The sequence below is a fragment of the Phascolarctos cinereus genome, unplaced genomic scaffold (genome assembly GCF_003287225.1).
Source record: "Phascolarctos cinereus isolate Bilbo 61053 unplaced genomic scaffold, phaCin_HiC Scaffold_1;HRSCAF=81, whole genome shotgun sequence".
Lineage (NCBI taxonomy): Eukaryota > Metazoa > Chordata > Mammalia > Diprotodontia > Phascolarctidae > Phascolarctos > Phascolarctos cinereus.
Window position 1 is genome coordinate 212,990,554 of NW_027555514.1, and position 17,171 is coordinate 213,007,724.

The 17,171-nt window shown below is 41.9% G+C and overlaps 1 protein-coding gene across 1 annotated transcript; it reads left to right on the forward strand.

Annotated features, from left to right (window-relative positions):
- The first annotated feature begins 10,221 nt into the window (after positions 1–10,221).
- TMT1A (thiol methyltransferase 1A) lies at positions 10,222–15,475 on the forward strand. Its single transcript, XM_020966283.2, has 2 exons — positions 10,222–10,855; positions 13,084–15,475. Exons 1-2 carry the CDS (start codon positions 10,358–10,360, stop codon positions 13,318–13,320), a joined length of 735 nt encoding a protein of 244 aa, XP_020821942.1. The 5' UTR covers positions 10,222–10,357; the 3' UTR covers positions 13,321–15,475.
- Positions 15,476–17,171: the final 1,696 nt, after the last annotated feature.

The following is a 17,171-nucleotide window of genomic DNA, read 5'->3' on the forward strand; positions in this document are numbered from 1 at the left end:
TTTGTGGTTGTTCAATCATGTCTCACTAATCATGAAATGATTTGGGTTTTTCTTGGCAAAGGTACTGGAGTGGTTTGCCATTTCCTTCTCATTTTACAGATGAGGAAACTGAGGCAAACAGGGTTAAGGGACTTGCCCAGGGTCACACAGCTAGTAAGTGTCTGAGGCTAGATTTGAACTCAGGTCTTTCCTTGTCTCCCGGTCCAGCGCTTTAATCCACTGAGCCATCTAGCTGCCTTCAGTACCAGGGAGATACTGGACCTCAAGTTTTTATAACAACACCCACCTGTCAGTGTCAGCAGCAACATCTGAAAACAATATTGTTCAGTGGAGGTCAGTGATATTGGGTCTGTTTAGCACACCTAATAAATGTTTTTATTCTTTCCTTTAAACTAGTTAAAGACTTCTCAGATGATTATCTAAACTGATTATCAAAATGATTATCCAAATAAACCTACAGTTAGGTTCTTATCAAAAAGGCTTGGTCCAACAGTCTATGACTATAAATAAGTGATGGATAAGCACTTACCACCTTGCTGGGCACTGAGCTAAGTGCTGGTTATACAAATATAAGTTAGCAAAGACAGGCGCTGCCCTCAAGGAACTTACATTCTAATGGGGGAAAATAACACATAATGAAAAACTTGAAGAGGTGGGTCATTGGGTACAAATGGAATCCCAAAGCTCACTCATCAGAGCCCAGGATGAGTCCAAGGCTCCTGGCTGGGAGGAAGTGAGGTTGATGGCTCAAGTGGTGGTATCCTCTATTTCTGTAGAATTGTTGGACTCCAGCACAAGATATGTACTCTATTTTAACATCAGTTCAGTCTCTACCGAATAAACTGTCCTGCTAATTTTCATCCAGAAAGCAAATGAGAATGTGAGAAAAGAGTTCCTGTTGAACAAGTCATAATTGACAGGGGCTTTCTTGAGCCCCACGTTGTCCTCATGTTTAATTTACCAGAAATTATAAGTGCCTCGGATTTTTAACAAACCTGGGACTCTTTGTTGTGCTTCTCACGGGAGACTCTTTGCCTTCTCACAGCTGTCCCCCCATGCCTGGACTGTTCTCCCTCCTCACTTTGGCCACCCAGCTTCCTTCCAGACTTAACTTAAATTCTGCCTTCTGCAAGAGGCCTCTCTCAGACCCCCTTCTCCCAACAGCAAATGCCCACCCATTTATGCTGCATATAGCATTTATTTCTTGTACATACATAGCAGTTTGCATGTTGTCTCCGCCATTAGACCATGGATTCCTTAAGTGAAGGAGCTGGGTTTTTCTTTTTTTTTTTTCTTCCTTGCATCCCCAGCATTGAACACAGGGCCTGACATACAGTAAGTACTTAATAAATTCTTGTTGACTGACTGATTTTAAGGATTTGCACGCCTAATGTGTCTTGTCTCCAAACAGTGAAAAATGAAGGAAACCCTATATACAGTTCAAAACTTTTAAAAAGCCTGCATAGCTTGATTAATATACTTTTTATTGCATGGAGGAACTTGGTTATTGTCCATACATTGTTAATCTGCCACGTTGGGGGCCATCTCCAGTCATCTTGATCTATATCTGGCCACTGGACCCAGATGGCTCCAGAGGAAAAAGTGAGGCTGGTGACTTTGCACAGCCCTCTCTCACTTAAAACCATTTCACTTGCAAGTCATGGCATCATCTTCCTGATGTCATGGTCCTCTTCAAGAACAAGGGATAAACAACAATCTATCAGGTTATCCCACTAAACTGTGAGCTCCTTGAAGATAAGGAACAGAGTATGGTTCTATCCTTTCTTTCTGTCCCTATGGCTTAGCACAATGCCTGGCACATAGTAGGCACTTTAAAATGCTAATTGACTCACTGATTAATCTTTTTTTCCCACGTGTATAATGTTGATATAGAGTTGTCACTACAGAATAAATATACACATTTTGAATTCTTTATTTTTGAATTCTTTAAGTAATTAAGAAATTTTAAGAAAAGCACTTATAGTTCTTTATATGTGAACATATGTATTAAATTCATAACCTCAGTGCAAAAGCATAAGAAATATAAAGGAAGCAAGATTTATTAAATATACTAATATAATTTCCATGAGGAGAGAAAAGAATCCCAAGCAAAAATATGTGTAATATTCAGTGCATTTATATATAATTAACCTCATTTTTAGGGCAGCTAGATGGAGCAGTAGATAGAGCCCTGGGCTTAGAATCAAGAAGACTAGTCTTTTGGACCTCAGACACTTGTGTGACCCTGGGCAAGTCCCTTAATCCTGTTTGCCTAAGTTTCCTTATCTGTAAAATGAACTGGAGAAGGAAGTGGCAAACCACTCCAGGATCACTGCCAAGAAAACCCCAAATGGGGTCAGGAAGAGTTGGATACAATTGAACAACAAAAACCTCATTTTTACTATGAACTTTTAAATTCAGAGAGAGAGCAGAAAGAAGAGGTTTTTCTGACACTCTCTTTTGACATGATTATCACAGATGCTGAAATTATTAAAATACAAGAGTTTCTCCACTGTTATCAATACGTGTTTCTTTCTTATAACATTTCTCAGGATAGGGAAAACTATTTTTGTTCATAGTAGAACTGTGGAGTGTTTTAAATTACATTAGGTGGTTTGTTTTTTTAAGCAAAAGACTGCAACCTTGAATTATTTTTACTATGTTCAAGAGATTTTTAGAAGTAAGTTAATTCCTTTCACTTCCCCTCATTTTGCTGAAGCAATGATTTGGGTATTTTCTCTGAGTTAACCTTTCCTAGATCTGACCAGGGTACATATTCTGTTGCTGGAGAAAAAATGTATTGTGCTTTGTGTCTCTAGCAGGGGTAATGGTAATATATTTCTAAAGTGTGTGGGGGTATAAATAGAAGTTGGGGAGAAGAACTAGTTATTCTCTCTTTCTGACCCCCCACTGGCACTACAGAGAACGGAGTATAAAGGAGGAAATGGCATCAAAGGCTGCAGAGAGGTCAAGGAGAGTAGGGATTGCGAAAGGGCCATTGGATTTGGCAACTAAAAGTTCACTGGAGAGAGCATTTTCAGTTCAGTAAGTTTAGAAGCCAGACTGAAGAAAATGAGAAGAGAGAAAAATGGAGGCAACTATTGTAGATGGTCTTTTCAGGAAGTTTAGCCACAAAGAGTCAGATAGATAGAGAGATAGATAGATAGATAGATAGATAGATAGATAGATAGATAGATAGATAGAATGATAGGAATAGAAGCTACTAAGGGTTTTTTAAGGATGGGAGAGACGTGAGTGTAAGAAAAATTTTAGGGGGTTAGGCTTCCACAGCAGGATAAAAAATTCCAAGATCTTGTGCGTAGTCCCTCAACCAATCAGAAAGTATAGCAAACAACTAGTTCCTTAAGAGAGCCCTTAGAGGCTAAACAGGTTGCAACCAGCGGGGTTCAAGGATGGAGCTTCAACAGGGTAAAGGCTTTTTTCTACTGCGCCTGCTTAATAAGCTTATTGAATATGAACTGACACACCCCAAGGGTGGAGATAGCCGCCATTTCTGAACATGGGACCTATAATGTCAATAGAACATGGACGAATATGCGATGGGCTTTCCAGGAAGGGTATAACTCAGATGAACTAGACCAATAGGAGCCCTGATAGCGGGAGTATGGATCTTACTAATGGTTTAAAAGTTGATTCTACCACTGAACCAGTGCTCACGTGCTACTAAAGTGCATTGTGCCCGCTTCTGTAATAAATGATTCTTCACTCCGAGCTTAGTTTCATTTTTAACTAGAAGGCTTTATTTCTCTAAGGCCTTATTTCTAATAGTGAGCATATTTGTAAGTAGTAGGGAAGGAACCAATAGTTAGGGAGGGATTGAAAGGAAGTGATAGAATGGATGGGTATGACAGAGGGGACAGTCTGTTGGAAGAGATGGAATGGAATGAGATTGCTTGCGCAGGTAGAGGGGTTATCCTTGGTAAAGAGTAAGGCCATCTCATATGAGACAGGGGTGAAGGAGGCGATAGTGGCACAAGGCACCTGAGTAAGGAAGAGGAGAAAGAGGGAGCTCACAGCAAATGGTCTCCATTTTTTCTGAGGTTGTATTGGTAGTGGATCCAATCAGAACAGTTGTGTGATATTCTCCACCTTTCTCCAGCAGCACATATTTAGGAATGAAGGTTAACAGATAGTGGAGTGATCCAAGACTGAAGCTTGGCTCGGCATAATGGGAGATATGGTAAGGGGTTTAGGGATTCAAGAGAAGAGGACAGTGTAGAGTTGAATTGGTTCATGAAAAGAGGCGAGTATGACTGGTACTGGAGAAATGGCCTTTAAGAAAACTGAGAAGTCAAGGGATTGGAAGTTACAGTGTAGACAAAAAGCAGGGTTTGGTAGGGAAAGGCAGGGGGAGAGGTGGAAAGCCAACAGATTATGGTCAGATAAGGGGATTTTTGAATTCTTGAATATGGAGGTGATACCTTTGTGAGTGATGGCAGGATCATGTGTGTGACCACCTTTATGTGTAGCTAAGATGGAATGGAGGGGCAGATCATGGGAAGTGAGTAGGTTGAGTAACTGAGTGGTTTGAGGGAGAGACTAGTTGAAGTCTCCTGGTATAAGGGCAGGAGTTGGGGACAAGGGAAAAAATTATGAACCATATACTGAACTGATTGAGGAAGGAAGGGGAGCAACTTGAAGATTTATGGACAATAGCTGGCAGGATTTTAATTGGGGAGTAGAGATGAACTGCATAAACTTCGAAGGAGGAGAGGTTACTGGGTGATGGAGGCAGGGAAAGCGTGGAAGTGACAGTGGGAAGCAAGGAGTATTCCAACTCCCGTTCCTCAACCAGCGAGTCCAGGGAAATGAGTGAAGATGAAGCTAGTACTGGAAGGTGTGGCTAGGGAGGCTTGTGATCTAGGGGAGCCACATGTCAATACTAGCTAGAAGATAGAAGTTGGAGAAGAAAAGATGAAGGGAATTTTGTTACCTATGAAACAGGTATTCCAGATAGCACAGTGGAAGAGGTGGGCATTGTTTGGTTGGAATTTTGGGGTATGGAGTTTGAGGGAGACGGGAATAAGAAACTGGGGGGGTGGGGGGTGGGGAAAGGGATCTGGACAATGACCTATAGGGGTTCAAAATCACTGTGATGTGTAAGGTATGACTGGTGTAGAATATGAATGTTCCTTATTGAGTGGAAGGGGCTACTTCTCTTTCCAAAGGAGGCTGGAGGACAGAGACCAGTGTAGCATGAGATGGAAGGCATATGGTCAGATGGTGGGGTTTTAGCTGAGATGTGAGGGAAACCAGTAGGTGAGGATGAGGAAGAAGATAATTCCAGGACAGCATTGTGAAAATGTTTAAAGCTCAGGTTGGAAAGTATTATGCTTGAGGATCAAAGACCCAGGAGGCCAGAACACAAAGTATGGGAGTGAGGGGGTGAGAGACTAAGGTGTAAGAAGACTGGAAAGGTAAGAGGAGTCCAGGGTACGGAGGGCTTTAAAACAGAGGATTTTGTATTTGATCCTGGAGGTAAAGGGGAGCCATGGTGAGATTTTCAAACTTGTTTAGTCTGCAAGAAAAACCACTAAGGCAGAGCTCTAAGCCAATGGCACTTTATGAAAGGGACCATGGTCCCCTCTAATGAAGTAGACCTCAAATCTTCCTTAGGATGCCACTTTCCTCTAGGGCCTTAGTTTTACAGCATCTGATACCTGGACAACACAGAGCAGACCAGAAATACAGAGTCTTGTTGGTGGATGGACCCTCCAGGAGGGTGTACACAAAATACAGAATCCCAGTGGCTGACAAATGGGCTAATGAACAGACCTTAACAGACCTATCCTGACCTTTCAGGAGGCCCTACTAAGCTGATGAGCACACCCATGGGCTGGTAGGAAAGCAGGCTGCAGGCTGGCAACCAAGGTCACTCAGCCTCTACATGCTTATGATCCCATGATGGGCAATGGCGGGATGGCAAGCGATGGAGGGAGGGGCAACAAAAACAGCTGGGGGGATTTCCATGTCATTGAGTCACCTTGGCCACACTGGGCTTGGTCACCATAACAAGGAAAACAAGGGTGGAGGTTCTTTAGGTAGCGTCCTATGATTAGGTAAGTGAACTTACCATCTGCAGTTCACAGCTCTGAAGTCTAATATCAGAAAATCACTACCCTACGGAGTTACATCAAACTGATTGGAATAAAACAAGGATCCAATTAATCATCCATCACATATTGGAATGTATTGAGTAGGAAGGTGACCTGGTAAGGACCCGTGAGATCACTTGGACAGCTGAGTGGACATGAGGCTAAAGAGACCACCCGGAAGGCCACTGCGATGGTTCAGGCATGATCAGCCAATCCAGCTGGATTCGGCCCTACCCCCTCTTTCCTGATGCCCTCTCTTTGTCTGATACAATGGTGTTTGCTCTGTTGACTTCCTCTGTTGATTGTTCCTTGACGCTTTCCTCTGTTCATTCCTTTTCCGTAATTTCAGGATTTATTACATCAACAGATATTTACTGAGCACCTACTATGTGAAAGTCACCGTGCTAGGGCAGTGGGGGACAAACATGTATATGAGACATTCTCCACTCTCTAGATGTTTACAACGCATCAGAGGAATTAAGAGGTGCATGAATAATTACAGCATCTGTTGCTCTCTCTTGGCTATTATCATCAGTTTATAATATTTTATCGAGAACTAGCCAGGGGTCAGGAGATCCTAAAGAAATAGTAGGGATTGTCCTCATCTCTAAGAAACTTAGAATTTAGTTGGGATATGCCGACATAGAGGGTAGCAAGGTGGCGCTGTGGGTAGAGTACTGGTCCTGGAGTCAGGAAGACATCCTCCTGAGTTCAAATCTGACCTCAGATACACACTAGCTGTGTGACCCTGAGCAAGTCACTTAACTCTGCCTCAGTTTCCTCATCTGTAGCTAGAGAAGGAAATGGCAAAGGTACATTCTAGTTATCTCTGCCAAGAAAACCCCAATGGGGTCATGAAGAGTTGGACACAACTGAAGAACAACATGCAGATATAGAGTATAGGAAAAAGCTAAAACATAGGGGAAAAAAGCTAAAAAACATTAACATTGAACAACTGCAGATACATATTAGCATAGCTTGAGAGGCAGCAAGATTCAGCGGATGGAGAATTATCCTTGAAGTCAGCAAGACCTGTGCTGTTTACGACTTGCTTCTCTCATCAGAAATGTGACCTTGGGCAATTCATGCAGTCTCTCTGAGTGCCAGACAGTTATTTAGGAAAACAAATCATCCCTGAGTTGGTGATCTGCATGGATGGAATTCTACATCTGGTATTCTCCAGAGCAGGGGACAGCCACAGGGGGACACACGGAGGAACAACAAACAGAAATTCTTGTGTAGTCAGCACCAAAGTTGTAGGCAGAAAAACATATCCCAGAGAGGGTCATGCCTCCTGAGAGAGAAGTGAAATTTGAGTCAGGTTTTGACAGAGGCCAGGGACCTGGATGGGCAGGGAGAGAAGGAGTGGCATGAAGAGAGTGAGGAGGTCAACGGTCAGCAAGCAAGGCACCACAAATACCTTGGCATGGCCAGAGTAAAGGCTCCATGTGCTGGATTTCAAAAGTGGGGCTTGGGAAATTGCAAAGGTGAGAGACCACTGGCCAGAACCATTGAAGAAGTTTAGACTGGATATGATAAACGAGGAAGAGTGAAGGTTCTCAGGCTAAAATCTTGAAACCAAGTGACTCCAGAGAGTTGTCCAGATAATAATAATAATAATGCTCTGCATTTATATAAAGCTACAGTTTTCAAAGTGCTTTACAGACTTTTTCCTCACCTGAGCCTAACAACAACCCTGTGAGGTTAAGTTCAAAAGATATCCCCATTTTATAGATAAGGAGACTGATGCTGAGAAAGTTTTAAGTGACTGGCCTTGAGTTATTTAAAAAAAAAAAGCATTTGTGCATTTATTATATGCCTGGCTGGGGATACAGAGAAAGGCAAAAACAATCCTTGCCTTCAAGGAGTTCACTTTTCTAAAGGAGAAAAGATGATTTTTTTTGGGGGGGGGAAAGGTACCCACAAGATATACACAAAACAGATGGAAGGTGAGCTTTGAGGGGAAGTCACTAGCAGCTGGGAGGACCAGGAAAGCCTTCATGTAGGAGGAGGGATCTTAGGTCAGTCTTGAAGGAAGCCAGGGAAACTGAGGCAGGGTTGAGGAAGAATAGTCTGTGCCAAGGTAAAGGGATGGGAAAGTGGATCGTTGTGTTTGAGAAAGTGGGCCAGGGTAGTCAGGAAATGTTGGAGGAAGAATTTGAACCACAGTCTTCCCGACTCTGAGTCCAGCATTCTGTCCACTATGCTGCAATATACTGTCCCCATTTGGATCTACAGAGTGTATCTGTGGTTGTCGTTTATTTGTTTCAGTTGTGTCTGACTCTTCGTGACTCCATTTGGGCTTTTCTTGGCAAAAATACTGGCATACTTAGCTATTTCCTTCTCCAGCTCATTTTACAGATGAGGAAACTGAGGCTAACAGTGTTATGTTACCTGCCCGCCATTTGAACTCAGGTCTTTGTCTCCAGGCCCAACGCTCTATCCACTGTGCCACCTAGTGGCCTTGGTCTATCTGTAGCTAGGGACTATATGAAGCAGCTAGGTGGTGTAGTGGATAGAATGAGGACAGACCTGAGTTCAAATTCTGCCTCAGACATTCACCAGCTGTGTGACCCTGGACAAGTCACTTAATTTTTGTCTGCCTCAGTTTCCTCAACTATAGAATGGGGGTAATAATAACACCTATCTGCCAGGGTTGTTGTGTGGATCAAAAGAGTGAATATTTATAAAAATGCTTTGCAAACTTTGAAGCACCACATAAATGTTAGATATATATAGCTTGGAGGCAGTTTTCAAAAATGTTGTACCTGATAGGTCATACAAACATAGAGGGAATCAAAGCCATTCATCAGATAATCTGAGGCTCAAAAATTTTTCATTCTAGCAAGATATTCTGACCTAAATTACCAGAATTATTTTCTTGGTTCATTTTAATTCAGCAAGCAGTAAGGCCCCTAAGCGATAAGCACCAACCTCCCCAGGGTTGCTGTGAGGAGTAAAAGAGATAGTAATTGTACCGTGCTTTAGCCCACAGTGCCTGGCATGGAGTAAGTGCTATAGAAATGTCAGCTGTTGAATATGTGTCAAGCACAGTGGTTCATGCTGGAGAAGGCAAAAAGCAAAATCAACAGCCACCATCCTCGTCCTCAGGGAGCTTACATTCTCCTGGGAAGACGATACAGTAGGCACACAAATGAAGAAATATAAACTTCATACAAAGGAGTGAAAAGTCTTTCCAAGTGGGAGAGAATGGTGATAGACTCCAGGGTGGGTTGAAGAAGGTCTCACACAGAAGATGGCGCTTTGAGCTTTGAAGGAAGCTAGAAACTCTGAGGAGGAAAGTAAAGGAGGAATGCATTCCAGGGAGGGGTTACTGATTGTGCAAAGGTGCAGAGGTGAGAGATGTTTGCCTCTTGGTTTAGATTTTTGGAAACCTGAATTCTATCACCCAGCCTCCTCCTTTGACAGATGAAGAAGCCAAGGCTCAGGGAGTTCTAAGCTTTCAACAAGCTCAAAATTTAACCCCACCCCCTTGGGAGAGTGACTGACCTCTGTCCTCCTCCAGCCTGGGAGTAAAAGAGAAGAGTTCTTATTTCTCTTATTAGGATACTTACCAGGGGCAGGTAGGTGGTGCAGTGGATAGAGCACCAGCCCTGGATTCAGGAGGACCTGAGTTCAAATGTGACCTCAGTGTTATGTGTTATAACACTTACTAGCTGTGTGACCCTGGGCAAGTCACTTAACCCCACTGCCTAGCCCCCCCCAATGATAGTTACCTTCCTCAGTCCCACTTTCCCTTTAAAAATGGGAATTTCTGTTTTGTTGAAATGCTTTATTTTATTTCAGCCAAACCCTCACACACTGCTTCTGGTTTCACAGCAGAAAGCAGAAACGGGGCATGTAGAAGTGCCCAGCGAGGAAAAACCCTCACAAAACAGCCACAAATCACAAGCACTAAAGGGGAAATAGGATGGAAATGAGAATATGATAAATTTTTCTTTTAGATAAAAGAGCATATGGGGTCAGGGTGTGGAGAGAAGAAGGGGGAGGACAGGGAGGATCCCTGCTGTGGCTCAGCCCTTAGAGCCTGTTGACTGGGCAAAAATCTGGGACAGCTGCCCATAGCTGCCTTGATTTGAGCCAAACTATTCTGACACAACCTGCTCCTTTAACTCGGCAGCTGATTGGACCTGATTGTAAACCGCCCAGAGAGCTGGGTCCTGAACCTTAAAAAGGGGTGAATTCTTCTGCAATCAGCCTGGACTTTTCCCTTTGGACTCATGGCGGTCACAGTCTCCATTCTCCAGCTGGCCGTCTCTGTCACTGTATTCCCCATCTTTCTACTCCACTTCTTGGGCCTATGGGAATGGATATGCAAGAAGATCTTTCCTTACTTCATGGTGCAGTTCACTGAAAGCTACAACAGAGAGATGGCTGCCAAGAAGCAGGAGCTCTTTAGCAACCTTCAGGAGTTTGCTGGATCCTCGGGGAAGGTGGCCTTGATAGAGGTTGGCTGCGGCTCGGGCGCTAACTTTAAATTCTACCCTCCCGGCTGCAGGATCACCTGTGTTGACCCCAACCCCAACTTTGAGAAGTTCCTGATCAAAAGCATTGCTGGAAACCGACACCTACAGTTTGAACGCTTCCTAGTGGTTCCAGGGGAAGACATGCACCAAATAGAAGACAACTCCATGGATGTGGTGGTCTGCACCCTGGTCCTGTGCTCTGTACAGGAGCAGGAGAAGTTCATCAAAGAGGTGCACAGAGTGCTGAGGCCGGTGAGTCTTGGAGAGGACACAAGAAGGGCCCTTTTCAACACAGCCTGCTCCTAGGGAGCCTAGCACGTTTCTAGAATCCAGGAGGTCCTAGCAATGCCCCTTTCTTCCATTCACTCATAGTTACTTATGTAATATTAGTTATGTAACTGGCTATATCAGAGCATTGTGGGTGGCTTCCAGCTAGCTCCCCTATGCTTTTTAGACTGCACCAGGGTCTTTGCAGGAGAGCATAAAGCCTCCTCAATTTTTTTCAGAGCTGGAAAAGACTGAATAGCTTATCTAAAGTCATATAGGTAGCTGGTGGCAAAGCAAGGGTGCAAGGCTAATATCTCCTAACTCCCATGCCCACACTGTGTTTCCTTGATCATGTGAGAAAGGGGTTTGGCTTGAATTATCTGAATAACTGTGGCTGCATAGTCTTGCCCTGAGAACTGAAAAGCTGATTATGTTCTGATGAAATTACAGCATTATAATACAGATACAGAAGCTCTGAAATGCCAGAAAATGATTCTAGCACAATTCTTTTTATCAGAAGCCTCCTATTTGATGGAAATCTGCATATGAAATATGCCCTGGAAAGTTTCCTGGTGATTTCAGTCTTGCCTTCTTATCTGAAACAATACAACCTTTGCTCTAAGAAAATGTTTGAAAATGATTGGTGTATTTACTGATCACTATTGTCTAACATTTTATGATATCCCCAAAACTTAACTCTGTTAGTTAGGATCAAAGAAAACAGAAATTGAGGCATGAATTTACTGAAATAATACAGACCATTCAGGTGGCATCTCCAGAGCCATGGCTAAGAAATTAGCTAGAATAATTCGGGTCAGATAAGTAAGGCCTCAAAGTTATTTTTGCCTCAACTGTCTCCCTGGTAAAGTTGAGAAATCTTTTAGAAACAGAGTTAGACTCTCCCTTGTAAATCTTTAAGGAAGATATTTCAGGAGAATATTACTATATAGTAGTGATATAACTAAGGTAGCACTAAGTGCTACAGGGTGCCTAAACTTGAAGTATGTTAGATCTAGAGTATGCTGACAGCCCTGGTACTCTTCTAGAAACATGAAAACAACAGAGCTTCGCACTGAATTGGTAAGAATAATTGGTTAAAATAGGAAGCTACTTGGTGGCTGTCTAAGGTGACCTTCTCCCTTGCTACACACCCTACTCTGTCCTCCTCCTCACCCCAAGTAAGGTCTGCCTCAAGACACTTGTTCTGGATTTGATTTATGATACTTGTGGCACAGACAAAAATTTAGTGGCACATGAAAAATTCCATTCAGCAAATTATCATTGCCTGTGGACACTTTAGAGCAAGGATTCTAGGGAGAGTCAGGGTCTAAGACTCCAGTTGGTATCTAACAGCAGACCCAGAATCAGGGCTTGTCCCTTTACCTGTCCTTCAGGCCTTCAGAATGGTAGGGGTTCTTGACCTGGAGGGGTCTGTGAACATTTTTTTTTTAATTTTGAAAGCTATATTTAATTACAATTGTTTTCCTTTATAATCCTGTAATAATATAATTATAAATATAAAATAAACATTAACATATTGCTATAATATATTACATATCCATATGTTATATAGATAATATAAAATAAATATAAATAATAATATTATAATATAATCCTATAATAAAACACTGTTCTGAGAAGGGGTCCACGGGCTGCACCAGAAGGACAGAGGGGTCCACAACACCAAAAGGGTTAAGAACCCAAGGACTACTCTATGGAGTCAGATGTCCACCCTAATATTTTGGAACCCCCATCTTAGATGGGGGGGGAGTGGATTTCACCTTCCTCCCAAAGGAAAACCACAAGTCCTAAAAAGTGAAGCAGAGGAGAGTCTGGAACGTATCGGTCTTCCTCAAATATAAAAACATCCACATTACATTTATACCGAACGTTCTTCCAGTCTTCACCTGGGCCCTCAGAGTCACCCGCGGTTGTCTGCAGCTCTGCGGCTCAGTGGATTTCCTTTCCGTTCCTGGCAGCTCCGGGAGAGGGAGCGGGGCGAGAATCCTTGAGGGAAAGGGGCAGGTACGGGGAAAAGGTTGAAAGAATCGACTAAAGGCTTCTGGTGGATACAATTTATTCAAGGCTCCTTGGCTCCTCATTGACAAATAATCCATTACAAGTTGATTTGTGGATAAGGGAAAGTTGGAGAAGATGCATTAACTTTAGGACTTTGCATGGTCTGAAATACCTGAAATGATTTCTTTTCTTAGGGAGGTGCTTTTTATTTCATTGAACACGTGGCAGATGAACCGTCCAGCTGGAATTTCTTCTGGCAACAAGTCCTCCGGCCAACATGGCAGCTAATGTTTGATGGTTGCGACTTGACCAAAGAGACCTGGAAAGCCCTGGAGCAGGGCAGCTTCTCCAAGCTGAATCTGCAGCACCTGCAGGCGCCCCTCCCCTGGAAGATGGTCCGGCCTCACATCATTGGATATGCCACGAAATAATGTGGGAGGGTCGGGAAGACGGGGAGGGTCTGGGAGGAGTTTCCTGTTCTTTTAAAACTAAATATAAAAACATTGTGGGTAAGGGGAAGAAGGGAAGGGAAGGGAAGGGAAGGGACGGCTATTCTCTCTTTCATACTGAAAGGAGGGGAGGGCAGAATGGGAAAAGATGCTCTGTTATATTATATATTCCTAATTCCTGATCTTCTGGGGGGAAAAAAACATGAAAAAAAAATGCAACCCAGCTCTCAGCTATCCAGGATGATTAGGAAATATTTATTGTGAAATACCCAGATAATCTCAAAATCACATTCTATTCAGCACCTTCGACTTTTCCAACAATATGACATCTTACTGCAGTTGTTAACAAAGGGTGAGGTTGAAATGGACTTGGCACCCAGCCCTCCCCCACACACACTCCCTTGCTACTAATAATGTCCAAATTTGGGCAGTAGAAAGGAAGAGAAGCTAACTTGGTAATCTACATAGCCAAACACGGAGGTCCTAATAATTGAATTTATAAGGCACAACAAATTCCCAAAAAGAGATTATCAGGATTCAGTTTCAGGAGGAGGATTTTTTGAGCCTGGTCTTCTGGGTGCCGTGATTCATTTTGCTCAAAGAGGTCTTTTCCACCTCTTGAGTTCCATTGGTTTTTATTTGTACGTATGTCTAACACTGGTCTCAGCTTATTCCAAGCATACATAAACACAAAGCTGTATTTTATTATGTGGGATAAAGTGCCCTATATTTAAGCACTAGATTGCAAATGCTTGAGTAAATAAGAGCACACAAGGAGACAGCAGAGCTCTGAATGTGGAATTGGTGGATTTGAATTTGAATCATGACTCTGCATGTCCCTGGACAAATCCCTTAGTCTCTCTGGGACTTATTTTCCTCATCTGTAAAATGAGTAGGTTGAATTTAGATGACCTCAAAGGCCCCTTCTAGCTTTAAATCCTAGAGCCTAAAAGATTATAAAATGTGTGTCGCATATAATTTTGTTTGATCTGGTAGCAAACCCTGGGAGGTATATTATTATCCTCATTTTACAAGTGAGGCTCAGAAAAATCAATCCAGTGACTTGCCCAAGTTACATAACTTATCCAACATTCACACACATATGGCTATATTGGATAAACTCATATAACTTTCATGTAAACTTTGTGTATATGTATATATTTGTATAAATGTATGTATTTGCTTTCTTTACATATACACATGTGTTTATGTGTGTTTTATATATGCCTATATATGCTTTATGTCTACATATATAAAGTTTACATCCAAGTTATATAAATTTATCCAACTGATAAAGAGCAGAGTCAAGAAGTGGTCTTAAGTCCTCAGTCCATCCATCTCAAATGTTCTTCCTACTGTGTGCCTTATCAATCAGTTGTTTTTTTTTTTTAGGCAATTGGGGTTAAGTGACTTGCCCAGGGTCACACAGCTAGTAAATGTCAAGTGTTTGGTCTGAGGCCAGATTTGAACTCAGGTCCTCCTGATTTCAGGGCCAGTGCTCTATCCACTGCGCCAACTAGCTGCCCCTACTGTGTGCCTTAGAAGGGCAAACATTTTTCTATTCGAGCCATAGCCAAGTGTATTTATTAGGATTATTAATACCCAAGTCATTAGTTACTGAGGAAACCAGACTCTGTGGCTTGTAATTATTAATAAGTCTGATTAGATTATTCTTTGATGTATTTTGGCTTATTAGTTTTAGTGTCTACCTGCCATTCAGGTGCAATAGCTTTGGGCAAGATAGGGGTGAGCCCCCAGGGGATTAAGAAGGTTGTAGGTATTGTAGTCTAGGTAAGCTCAACTGGAAGGTGGACCAGGCAACTTCATAGGATGAGCCTCACCATAAGCCCAGGGCATGGCATTTCTTTGTTCTGAGTGGCTGGTGTAATAGCAGCTATGGGAAGCCAGTTGGGTTGCCTCAGGGCTTTGGAAGTAGGGGTTAAGTTGTTCTGTCTTTGGAAGATTTCATGGGTTCGGTATTGTGTGGCAAATCTATTTTCTTACATGTTGTATTAAATTCGGCGTTTGTCTCAAGAGGGCTTTGCAAAGGGAACTTTTTTTAAAAAAAATCAAATCAATAAAGAAGTTCCTGGGTTTTTTTTAATCAAATTAAATGTTATGTCTTTATTAATTCTTAGATATTTTTGTTGTCATTTTTCTTCATATTTCTAGGAAGTCTTCTCATTTTGGATATTTATGCTATTTGTGTGTGAGCTTACTGTGCAAGTCAGTGGTAGATCTTGAAAGAATCTTAAAGCTGCCCTCCTTTTAAAATGTGTAATTATCGATTTACATGCAAATACCGAAACGACCTGTAATTTAGTCAGAATGAGTATGAAAACTCCCTCACTCGAAAAGATCATGACCAACTTACAACTTAGTAGATAAGTCCTAGGAAGGAAGTTGTTCAAAGTACATAGAGGCTAAATGATTTGCCCATTTGCAACATGGCTAATATGAAAATGTTTTACATGACTACACATATATGATCTATATAAAATTGCTTGCCTTCTTTAGGAGTGGGGAGAGGAGGGAAAGAGATAAAGAATTTGGAACTCAAAATTTTAAAAAATTAATCTTAAAAATTTTTGTTGACATATAATTGAGAAAAAATAAAATAAAAATTAAATGAAAAAATATTTATCCAGAATCACACAACTAGTAACTGCCAGAGGCAGATTTGAAACTGCATCTATTTCCAAGTTAGTCCCTCAAGCCCTGACACTGGGCTGCTTCTATTACAGATTTAATAACCATCAACAAAATCAACTAACCATACAAAACAAGGAATAAAATCTTACTTAAATCTTTAGCAATGTAGCACTAAGTAGACAAATAAAAAATGTTTGCTGCCTGCCCCCTTCCAAGTTCATATGAAATTCTACTATCTTTGACAGTGTGTGTGTGTGTGTGTGTGTGTGTGTGTAAAATAGGTACCAAAGTATAGTGGATAGAAGGCTAACCTTAGAATGTGTGTGTGTGTGTGTGTGTGTGTGTGTGTGTGTATGTGTGTGTGTGTGTGTAGGATAGGTACCAAGATGGAGTGGATAGAAGGCTAGCCTTAGAATAAAAAAGATCTAGGCTCAAATCCTACCTCTAATACCCATGCAAGTCACAACTTCTCTTATGCCCCAGGTAACTAAGACTGCAAATTTTAGATGAGTTGCTAATGTGCATTGGTGAAAAAAGTTTTTGTAGAGGGAGTCCCCCACACTGATGAAATCACAGGCCAAGTCACTAAATCAAACATAAATAGTTATTGTAGTTTATGTATATAAAATGCCAATTCTGCTGATCTCACTTTGCATCACTTTATGAAGTTCTTTCCATATTTCTTATATTCTTCAGCTTCACCGTTTTTATAGTTGTTGCCCACAACCAGATAGTGCACCGAATGGAAAGGCGTGAAATAAGACATGAAGAAGTGGACCAGGTGGAGCAGAAAAACTGACTCAGTTTATTTTTCTGAGGGTACAGGATATATAGAGAAAATCCATCCTAACTTCAAAGAGTCCTCCCTGTGAGACACTCCTGAAGCATCTGCTAAGGATGTGATAACATACATTTCCTCCTTATCAGAGTTCCTAGATAGAGTTGTAAATTCCAAGGCCTTTTCTCTGACACCTGTATAGAGGAGTGAATATGTAAATCTAAGGTTCAAAGAGTGAGCAGGAATGTCTCAGGAACTTCCTACAGGGAGAGATTGGAGAGCCATGCTTCTTTATTATTGAGCCCTTAGGGTAAAAGCCTGGGCAAAGGTCAAACTCTGTCCTGGATCTTAAACCCATATCAGACTCTTAAGATCGGCCCTCTACATATAGTATCATGATATT

Excerpts from the sequence above, each read along its gene's own strand:
- TMT1A (XM_020966283.2), top strand. The coding sequence starts at position 10,358 with ATGGCGGTCACAGTCTCCATTCTCCAGCTGGCCGTCTCTGTCACTGTA. Across the intron at positions 10,856-13,083 it reads TGCACAGAGTGCTGAGGCCG|GGAGGTGCTTTTTATTTCAT; the intron begins GTGAGTCTTGGA and ends TTCTTTTCTTAG.